The sequence below is a fragment of the Leucopleurus acutus genome (genome assembly GCF_964270905.1).
Source record: "Leucopleurus acutus genome assembly, chromosome: 2".
Lineage (NCBI taxonomy): Eukaryota > Metazoa > Chordata > Mammalia > Artiodactyla > Delphinidae > Leucopleurus > Leucopleurus acutus.
Window position 1 is genome coordinate 48,859,191 of NC_139143.1, and position 9,415 is coordinate 48,868,605.

General features: G+C 48.4%; 1 protein-coding gene across 2 annotated transcripts in view; it reads left to right on the forward strand.

Annotated features, from left to right (window-relative positions):
• VASH2 (vasohibin 2) overlaps window positions 1-8,076 on the forward strand; it is a gene marked incomplete at both ends in the record, with an annotated part of 33,862 nt that extends 25,786 nt beyond the window's left edge. For both annotated transcript variants that reach the window (XM_082833418.1, XM_082833419.1), the window contains one exon: window positions 8,004-8,076. In XM_082833418.1, the coding sequence (XP_082689544.1) occupies window positions 8,004-8,076 (73 nt within the window). The remainder of the gene's footprint in view (window positions 1-8,003) is intronic.
• Between the last annotated feature and the right edge of the window lie 1,339 nt (window positions 8,077-9,415).

A 9,415-nucleotide genomic window follows, 5' to 3' on the forward strand; every position in this document is an offset into this window, starting at 1 on the left:
GCCCCCTGGGGGAAAAGGGTTAGAAGTGCAGTGGGAGGGGAGGGTTTTGCTTATCAACAGTGATAATGCTCCCATTAGGGCCTGGGAGCCAAGATGGTAAATGCCCTGCAAAGCTATGGACCGTCCTCCCCCGTAAGAACCATTCCACCCAAAATGCTTCCACTGAGAACCCCAGATGCTCCCTGGGGTCCTTTCTGTCTCTGACAGTCCACAGCTCTTGGCCTGCTGACTGTAGCCTGAACCCGGGGGAGTGGGGGTGAGTGGACAGTAGTTTTCTGGCTGGGCTGCCTGTGTTCGCATGAAGGCAGCTCCTACCAACCGGAGTGACCCCGAGGAGCGTTCTTCTGAACTGGGGCAAGAGTCCCTCAGGACCCACAAGACCATCTTTCTCTTCTCCCCCGCTCTGCCTCCTTTCTTCCCCTCTGTCTCTGCTCTCTTCTTTGCTGTTCACAATTTTTTTTCCTTCTCTTTGATTTCCCTTCTTTGTCATCTGTCTCGAGGGCACTTCGTGCCTCCAGTGGGCTTTACTCACCTTGCTGGAGACCCTCAGGGCCGCAGAGGTTACTCAGCCCCGTGAGAGTTCTCCTTCCACTGCTGGGCCACGGCTGGATGAGGGAATTCCTTCTCTGTTCTATCACCAGGCTCATGAAGATGCCTCCAGGCAACTGGTTGAGTGAGGCCCTCAAGTCACTTCTAAATGAAGTCATAATGTAGTCATAGGAGAAGCAGTTTGATTCCATGATCTAATCACATCGAAGATATTTTGAATGGGGCCCAAGAAGTCATTCTCTGTAGACCCCAAATGAGAAAATCTCCCCAAGGGGGGAAAGGGGAAAATTGCCTTCACATGGAACGTAGCAGGGGCACAAAGAGGGAGAGAAAACTAGGAAGGTTATGGAGGGAGAAGTAAAGCCTCCACGATGATGTGGGGTTTCTTTCCAGGAGCCCAGAGAAGGTAGTCTCCAACTCAGAGGCCCGCCCTGCTTCGTTCCCCAGGGGATTTCATGTGGTCCAGGGTCCCCGGGGATGCTTGAGGAAACCAAGATGGAGTGATGGGCCTTATCAGGAAAGACTGCCTCTGGCAGAGTGAGTCAGGAGCCTCCACAGCTGACGATGGAAACAGTCATGCCCGGTTGGGGTTCCTACAGGGGTTCTCTGCCATGGAAAGGGGAGGTGAGATCAGAGCCTGGAAGCTGTGCCCTGGAATCTCAGTGGCCCATGGCTCTTGGTCTCTGGCCAGAGCTCCTGGCCGGGGAGGGCTTGGAAGAAGGGGCAAAGGGCTGGAGGATCTTTTCAGAGCCACATCTCTCTCGCCTCAAGCCTGTCTGTTCACATAGCAGCCTCAGCTGTCTGCCCTGTCAGCTGCCAGCAGTGGTGCCTGCGGTCCTGGGAAGTAAGGAATGTGAGCGAGGAGCAGGCTTTGAATGAAGGTGACAGGTGGGCGGGAACCACCCAGCGTTCGTGCCTGAGGCGCACCCACATGGGCCATGAGTCCTAAATCAGGCCCTGGCCTGCCCTGACTGCTGCCAGACTAGACCAGAGAGGAGGGCCTGGGGTCTCCCTGAGCTTGTGAATGCGGGGCCAACACCATCCCTGATTTAGTCCGCTGAGGACCGAGAGATTAACATTGCTCCTTTACCTGTATCCCTTTCTCGAATCCAGAGACCACAAGGATCACAGCTCAGCTGGTCCTTGCGAGCGTGTGGTGTGTGAGGACGGTGCGTGTGAACACGGGCACGTGCACCCCCACCCTGAGGGGCTGTGACCTCAGGGGAAACAGGAGCAAGAAGCATGAGCGGCCCGACTGGTGGTCTGTGCGTCCCCATCAGGCAGCCCTGAACTGGACAGAGCTGGGCCCTGTCCCTGAATCAGTATCTCACACTCGTAGGGGAGAAGCAAGAGGTAAATTTCCATTGGAAGAAAGGGGAGTGGATGGTGGCTCCACTGAGCTGCCGTCTGTCTTGGTAACCCCAAGACGTGCAAGGTGCTTGGCACAAGGTGCTGCTTAATAAGTTCTTGTGAATGAATAAGTAGCAAGCAAGTTTCAGGGGCCCTGCTGTCCGGCTGCCGCCCAGGCCCTCTGACCCATCCTACCCAGTGACAGCTTGGGGGCTGGGGAGTTGGGATGTGAGGAGAGGAGATGCCCCAGACACAGCCCTTAGTCGGAGGGACAGAAAGGGGACTGGGTGGTTTTAGGGAAAACGCTGTAGGCTTTTCCTCCACTTACTGCCTCTTTCCCGAAAGCCAGTGTCACACAGACGCACGCCAACTCATTCAGCCCCAGGATATGATGTTGTCCCCGCTTCTGTCCCCAACGTGCTGCCATCACTTTCTGGTTCTGATGCTTCTTGGCGGCTTCAACACCAACATCCAATCTAGCCGAGCTCTTCCTCGGCCCTGAGGAAGACACGATGTGCCACCTGGAGACAGTTCACTCTGCCCGAACTGTCAAGGTGTAGTTAGCGAACACTAGGTTGTGTGTGGTGAATAGCAGTGGCACGTCTCACAGAATACCTTCTCCGTGGAACAGTTGCCCTGTCCTCCCCAGCCCACCTCCCCCTCTGCACAGCTCCGCTGCGGCTGACTCCTGGGATGCAGGCCTGAGGGTGGGGCTGAGGGTGGACCTGGGACCAGGCCATCAAGCCGTCACCCTGGTTCACCCTGGATACAGCTGGGGCTGGGATTTTCCATTTGTGCTCGGAGAGGAGCGCCCCCTTTTCCATCCACAAAGTGCATCAAAGGAAACCTGAAGTCCCTACCCCGCTTCCCCTAAAGTAGAAGGTGCCCGAGAGCTTTCCAGAGGAGAATCCTTTGATTTCTTTTCCTTGTTTGGACTGGGGAGGGGTTTGGAGAAATATATTGTTCTAAAATAATAACCCTGGATCTGATGCGAGGTTCTGGGCAAGCGCAGACCCGGCTGAATCATTATCCTGGTGCTTGTGTTTCTTAAAAATAACCCCCCTTGCAATATTCTAATTATAGCCAGGGGAGTACTTGGAAGAGGCCTCTCCACACTCAATAGCTCCCCCAGCTCTGGCCCTGACATGAGCTGGCAAGGACTGAACAGTATTTCTGGCTAGGTCCACGGGCAGGTGGCATGCTGTGATAACCCACTTCTGCCCTTTGCCAGGCCAGGAAATTGTAACCAGTGTTGCTGAGAAAGAGAAGGGTTTCACCTTACGGATGGGTCACCAGGAATCTCAGTTTAACTCATTTTCTGCCAGTGTTAACCTTTTTTTTTTTCCCTCTTCTGGGTTCTGGGCTCTTGCGGGGAGGTGAGAGGGGTGGAGATACAGAGGAAGGAGACAGCTTAGTCCCTTTCCATTGGAAGCCCCCAAGCTGTCTGTTGTCGCAGAACCACATTCAGCTGTACAAGTAGGCAGGTTCCCCAAAGAGCTTTAGGAGATAAGGTAAAGCCTCTCTTACGCAGAAAAAAAAAAAAATTCTTCCTACTTGTTAATTCTTCGAATGGTGTCATGGTGGCTTGAATTCCTGGCTTAGAACTTTGTTAAAATAAAAATATCCCATGACAAACGTAACAGAATGAAGTCCTATCAGCCGTTTACACGTTAGTCAGAACTAGACAAAAAATGTATCCAGAGGTACAGGTGCAACAGTGGGGATTCACAGATGAATTCACTTGATCCCTGCTCTGAAGTTGTTTGCAGTCTCTGAGGCAGGCACAAGGATTATGAGCCTTCGAGATTCTTTAGCAGATGTACAAAAGGAAACACCAGCGCATACAGAGCAAGGAGCAGTGTGCTGTGGGGAGAGGAAGTTAGAAAATACTGCAGGGGAGAAGTGGCATCTGGGTTGGTTCTTGAAAGGATGACAAGAAGACAAGCAGGAGGCATTCCAAAAGCCAAGGTGCAGAGGCAGGAGTGGCCTGATGTCATCTTCAGATGCTTGGGAGGATACTTTGCGTGGGGATGGGGGTCAGTTTGCATCTTGGTCAAGCGCATGGGCTCTAGATTCTGGGGAAGAACTCTGGTTTCCACCACTTGCTAATAACCACACGACTTTGCTTTCAGCAAGCTTCCTAACTTTCAGTGCCTCCCTTTCTTCCTCTGTAAAATGGGTAGTAACACTGTCAGCGCCATAACGTTATGGTGAGAATGAATTCACCCATGTAAACTGCTTAGAACAATGCCTGGCCCAGAGTAAGTGCCTAATAAATAAAAGCTATTTATAACGGTGATTTCTCAGCACCTGGAAGGTGTGGGGGACTGGTGGAAGTGATAAGGAAAGGTTTAGAAAAAGGAGGCCAAAGAGCCCCAAATTATTTATTTATTTGTTTTTGGTCACACCGCACGGCTCATGGGATCTTAGTTCCCTGACCAGGGATCAAACCCGGGCCCCTGGCAGTGAGAGCGCTGAGTCCTAACCCCTGGGATGCCAGGGAATTCCCACATAAGAGCCCCTCATTAAAGTACATCTGTTTTCAAGGGTGCTGAGAGCATAACATGGGAAAGGTAAAGGGAGAAATTTTCAGGGCACAGAAAGTTCGAAAAATATGAAAATTCTGTTCATCAGGGCTGAGGGGATCCAAAAGGAGGAAGCCAGGAGAGTGGCCAAAAAGTGGCTTCTGAGGAGGTGGCAAGCGTGTGGTTTGTGCCTGTGGCCTGTCGCTGCAGTGACCCCAGGGAAGCCCTCGTTACAGGGCTGAGTGGGTAGGGTTTGTTCTCTCCTTGACCTACCCTGTCGCCTGTCCTGCCACTGACTTCCAGCAGGTGCTGTTGGTGAGAGGACCAACGGAGAGAAAATAGGTCAGTGCAGATTTATCCAACACCTGAGAAATGATATGAAGCTGGGGTCTTACTAGCATTATTCTCCTATAGGAAGGGCAGCACCTTTCGAGTCTCAGGAGGAGGAGAGGTGTGACTTGGTGTTGAGGAAGATGCCAGGCCAGGAAGAAAGCATGTGCAAGAAAGGTTCGGAAACTGGGGTGAGCTAATTGGTAGGTGCTGCGAGGACTGTGGAGCAAGGGATTCTCTTGTTAAGCACAAGGGATTGCTAAACTTTCAGAGGCAACGGGAGATCTAAAGAGCTGCCATGGTGGAAAATTATTCAGTTGCTATAGGGAATGATCCCTATTGAATCCTTTTCTAAAGCAAGGAATGCACATGGGCACTTCAAGCTTATCCTTTGGCCAGTGGATTTTTTTTAAAAAATAAATTTATTTTATTTATTTTTGGCTGCATTGGGTCTTCGTTACTGCGGGTGGGCTCTTCTCTAGTTGCGGTGAGTGGGGGCTACTCTTCGTTGCAGTGCGGGGGCTTCTCACTGCACTGGCTTCTCTTGTTGCGGAGCACGGGCTCTAGGCGCGCAGGCTTCAGTAGTTGCAGCACGTGGGTTCAGTAGTTGTGGCTCGCGGTCTCTAGAGCACAGGCTCGGCAGTTCTGGCGCATGGGCTTAGCTGCTCCACGGCATATGGGATCTTCCCGGACCAGGGCTCGAACCCGTGTCCCCCGCATTCGCAGGCGGATTCTTAACCACTGCGCCACCAGGGAAGCCCGGCCAGTGGATTTTTGACTACTGAATTTTCTAAAAGTGGGGCACACTGCGGAGGGGGGGAGTAATTTACCTTTCTAACCACATTTGCCTTAGGCTGATGCTAACTTAAGGGGAGTCCACTTGAGGGAGAAAGTTCATATTAGCTATTTGTGAAGACAGCACCACGCCAGGCAAGGAGACAAAACAGACTTCTTTCAGGCTTTATGACAAAATGAACAAGATATTGATACATATGGACTGTGAACCTGGCTTGTCTGCAAAATCCCTAGTTCTCCCCACATTAGTTGGCCAAGGACTAGGGCAGAAATACAAGTTTAAGTTTGAATCCTCAAGCAAAAGCGTGCTCCCTTTAGCCGTCAACTCAAGAATGGCTCTTGCAGTTGTCCCTGGGAGCCACTCTACCAGGCCTGAGGCAGTGGCTCTGTTTATAGGGAATCTCTAGGGCATGTATGCGCTGGAGGACACCATTGCCCTGAAGGTCAGAAGCCTTAGGCTCTTTGATACAATGAAGGGTGGAGGCAAGGAAGTATTGGGATTTCTACCCACAGCCGACCATATTTATCAGCATCATCTGTGTATCCTGGGCACCAGGAGAAGATACACAAAGGAACGAGAGGCATGATTCCTGACCAATCAAGCAGGGCACGTGGTCCAGCTGAGAAGTAAGCCCCGTGCAACGGAGACAAGAAAGGTTACAAGTTATTTTAGTAGTGCCAAGTAGCAGGTCAGGGAAGGTTTTTGTACCACTTCGGATAATCTAGTTTCAGAGGGGATGATCATAGACTGCTAATGACTGTTCAGAAATGGGACGTCTCTGAAAACAAGAAAGGGAGGGAGAGAGGGAGGAAGAGGGGAGAGGGAGGGCCAAGGAGAGAGAGAATGAGAACGTGAGGGGTGGTAGAATTTGTTGCCGAAATTAAGCCTGGTGTCCTTTATCGAGCAGCACCCTAAGTAGAAGCTAGCTGTTGATTTCTCGTTCTAGCAACGCTGAATGACTTGGACCACATTCATGCCAAGGGAAAAACAAATTTACTGCTAGGAAATCTTTCAAAGGTATAAACCAAGAAACTTTTAAACAATTATATTTTGGTCTCTCTCTTCTTTTAACACTTAAGACAAGGTTCAAGTGTAACCTAAAAATGTCTTTGATCTTCTTGTAAAAACGTGGAACTTTTCAGTTAGAACCCAGACATACTGGTTTACAATCTGGGTTATGTCTTACCAAAGAAGGTGAGGAGGAGGCTCTTTTTTTTTTTTTTTTAAGGAATTTTGCCTTTTAAAAAATTTAATTAATTTATTTTTGCTGTGTTGGGTCTCCGTTTCTGTGCGAGGGCTTTCTCTAGTTGTGGCGAGCGGGGGCCACTCCTCATTGTGGTGCGCGGACCTCTCACTGTCGCGGTCTCTCTTGTTGCAGAGCACAGGCTCCAGACGCGTAGGCTCAGTAGTTGTGGCACACGGGCCTAGTTGCTCCATGGCATGTAGGATCTTCCCAGACCGGGGCACGAACCTGTGTCCCCTGCATTGGCAGGCAGATTCTCAACCACTGCGCCACCAGGGAAGCCCCGAGGCTCATTTTAGAAATGGAAAAAATTGTGAGATAAATCATGAGAACACTTAGGTTATGATTTTATATTGGGAAGTCACCTAGGAAGTATCTTCAATGAAGACAGATGATGTGCTACTGAATGATTTCTTTCCCCACCTTGAAGTACTTTCTTACGACTTCCTATAAATGCTTGGGTGTACTGTCATACTGGAAAGTGCTTGAGAAAATGTATTTAGGGAAGAGAGGTGATTTGCCACTGAATGATTTTCCACACTGACCTGCTTTTACAGATGAATTCTAAAAGATTCATCCTGATTTTATACCCTCAAGCCTGGAATGAATAGTGACTGTGAATCTTCACAAGAACCTGAGTCACCTGAGACATCTTGTAGGTGCTGGGCTTCCCCAGGGCAACGACACGAGGAGGCCAAGGTTTCTAGGAGAATCTGGTTCAGATATTCAGTTCTACTGTAGTCAAACGTTTTTAGACCCTTGCAAGGTTTACAGAAACTAGGTTTCAGAAGGTAGTGTGACCAAGTTCAGGCTTAAAGTTGAAGAAACTCATTTAGCAACCTGTAAATTTGTTTTGAACTCTACAATGAAAGCCTATTAAAAGGTTCCTTAAAACCTATAAAGGTGGACTTGAGAAACAAGAGGTGGAGTTGGGAGCTAAGGCTGGTGTGTGTGTGTGTGTGTGTGTGTGTGTGTGTGTGTGTGTGTGTGTGTGTGTGTGTGTGTGTGTGTGTGTGTGTGTGTGTGTGTGTGTGTGTGTGTGTGTGTGTGTGTGTGTGTGTGTGTGTGTGTGTGTGTGTGTGTGTGTGTGTGTGTGTGTGTGTGTGTGTGTGTAGGGGGGGCAAATACCAAAAGGGTAGAGGTCCCTGACAATACTGAATGATCTTTCTGTCCCTTCCCCTCTCGCCTACCGTCTTTCTTTTACCCTTAGGCCTGCATTGCCTGAAAAGAAGGTGGCTGATCTCAGCAGTCTGAATGAAGTGGGCTATCAAATCCGAATTTAGGCCAGCAATACTGCCAGCAACAGGGCTTCTATGGTGCTTCTGTCTGCACTTTACCCAGCATCTTCAGGAGGAACTGCAACTATTTATTAAGAACTTGTGAATTTTATTTGTAAGGGTTCACTTGGAATAGACTCTGAGTGGGTGGTAACAATGAACTTTAAAAAAATTCACGAAGGGACAACCATGAAAAGGCTAAGTAATAAATCCCACTGCGGTCAGACTGTCTCCCTCACTCCAGATAGAAAGGATAAGACCATAACTGTAGTTTTATATTTTCCCATTTACCTACATTCTTTTACTTGTTTTAAACAGCAGTAGTAAATGTTCATGAAACCCTCCCTCCCACTTTTGATATAGTAAGGTAAACTCAATCAGTATTAATGTCTTTTTCAGCAATAACAGCGGCAAAGATTGGTGGGGTCTTTTTGTAAGCAGTCAATATTACCTCAGCATCTTGACATCAGATATGCAAATTTAATGGTGTTTTGTTTTTTTATATTCTATTTGTATTGTTTCCCCAATATTTTCCATGGGGATCTCCACAAGGTCTGGAATTTTTTTCCTGGTGCACACATGCGATGAAATTTAAGGTATTATATATGCAAGTGTTTTACTAGAAAAGCACTGAAATTCTTCTGGCAATACGGGAAACCATTTTCAGGACCTTGGAGTTACTTCTTTCTTAAATCTTTCTTACAGCATTCACTGACAGCAGTTTTTGTTCTTTCAAAACAAAAGAAAAGCACGTTCAGAAGCTAGTCTATGTTCTGTCACTAACATTTAAACTTTGCAGAGTCCAGCAAAAAGCACACAGGGTCATGAACTGTTACACAAATTTAGCAGTATTGCAATTACCTCTGACAGTAACACACTCAAAGGCACAGGCCAGGAGTGAATCAGTAGGTCTTGAGAACCAGCTAACCTTGCTGATCCCATTTCACCTGATTTCGAAACTCTAAGTCAGGCCTCGATTCTGAAGGACTCACTGTTGTTAGAGATGTGTTCTGATGTCTTATATTAAGACCAAATACAACAAGATGTGATTATTTTCCAGTACATTGCTTTTAGGTACCACTTCAGGATGCTTAGGAACTGGTATTGGAAAATACAATGAATTAGAGAAGCGGAACCTTAGTTTTAATGGAAAGGTCTTCAGGTACAGTGTTACACCTTATAGTGTGATTTAGTCCACGGAGCACAGTATGAATATCCGGCCTGCATATGGTAGTTACAGTGTAACTTCTGGCTGCAGACCACACAGAATAACTCTAACAGCATACCAAGTCTGTATGTTATCAAGAGTACAGCTTCCGTTTCATATGTTTGATCTTAGCAACCA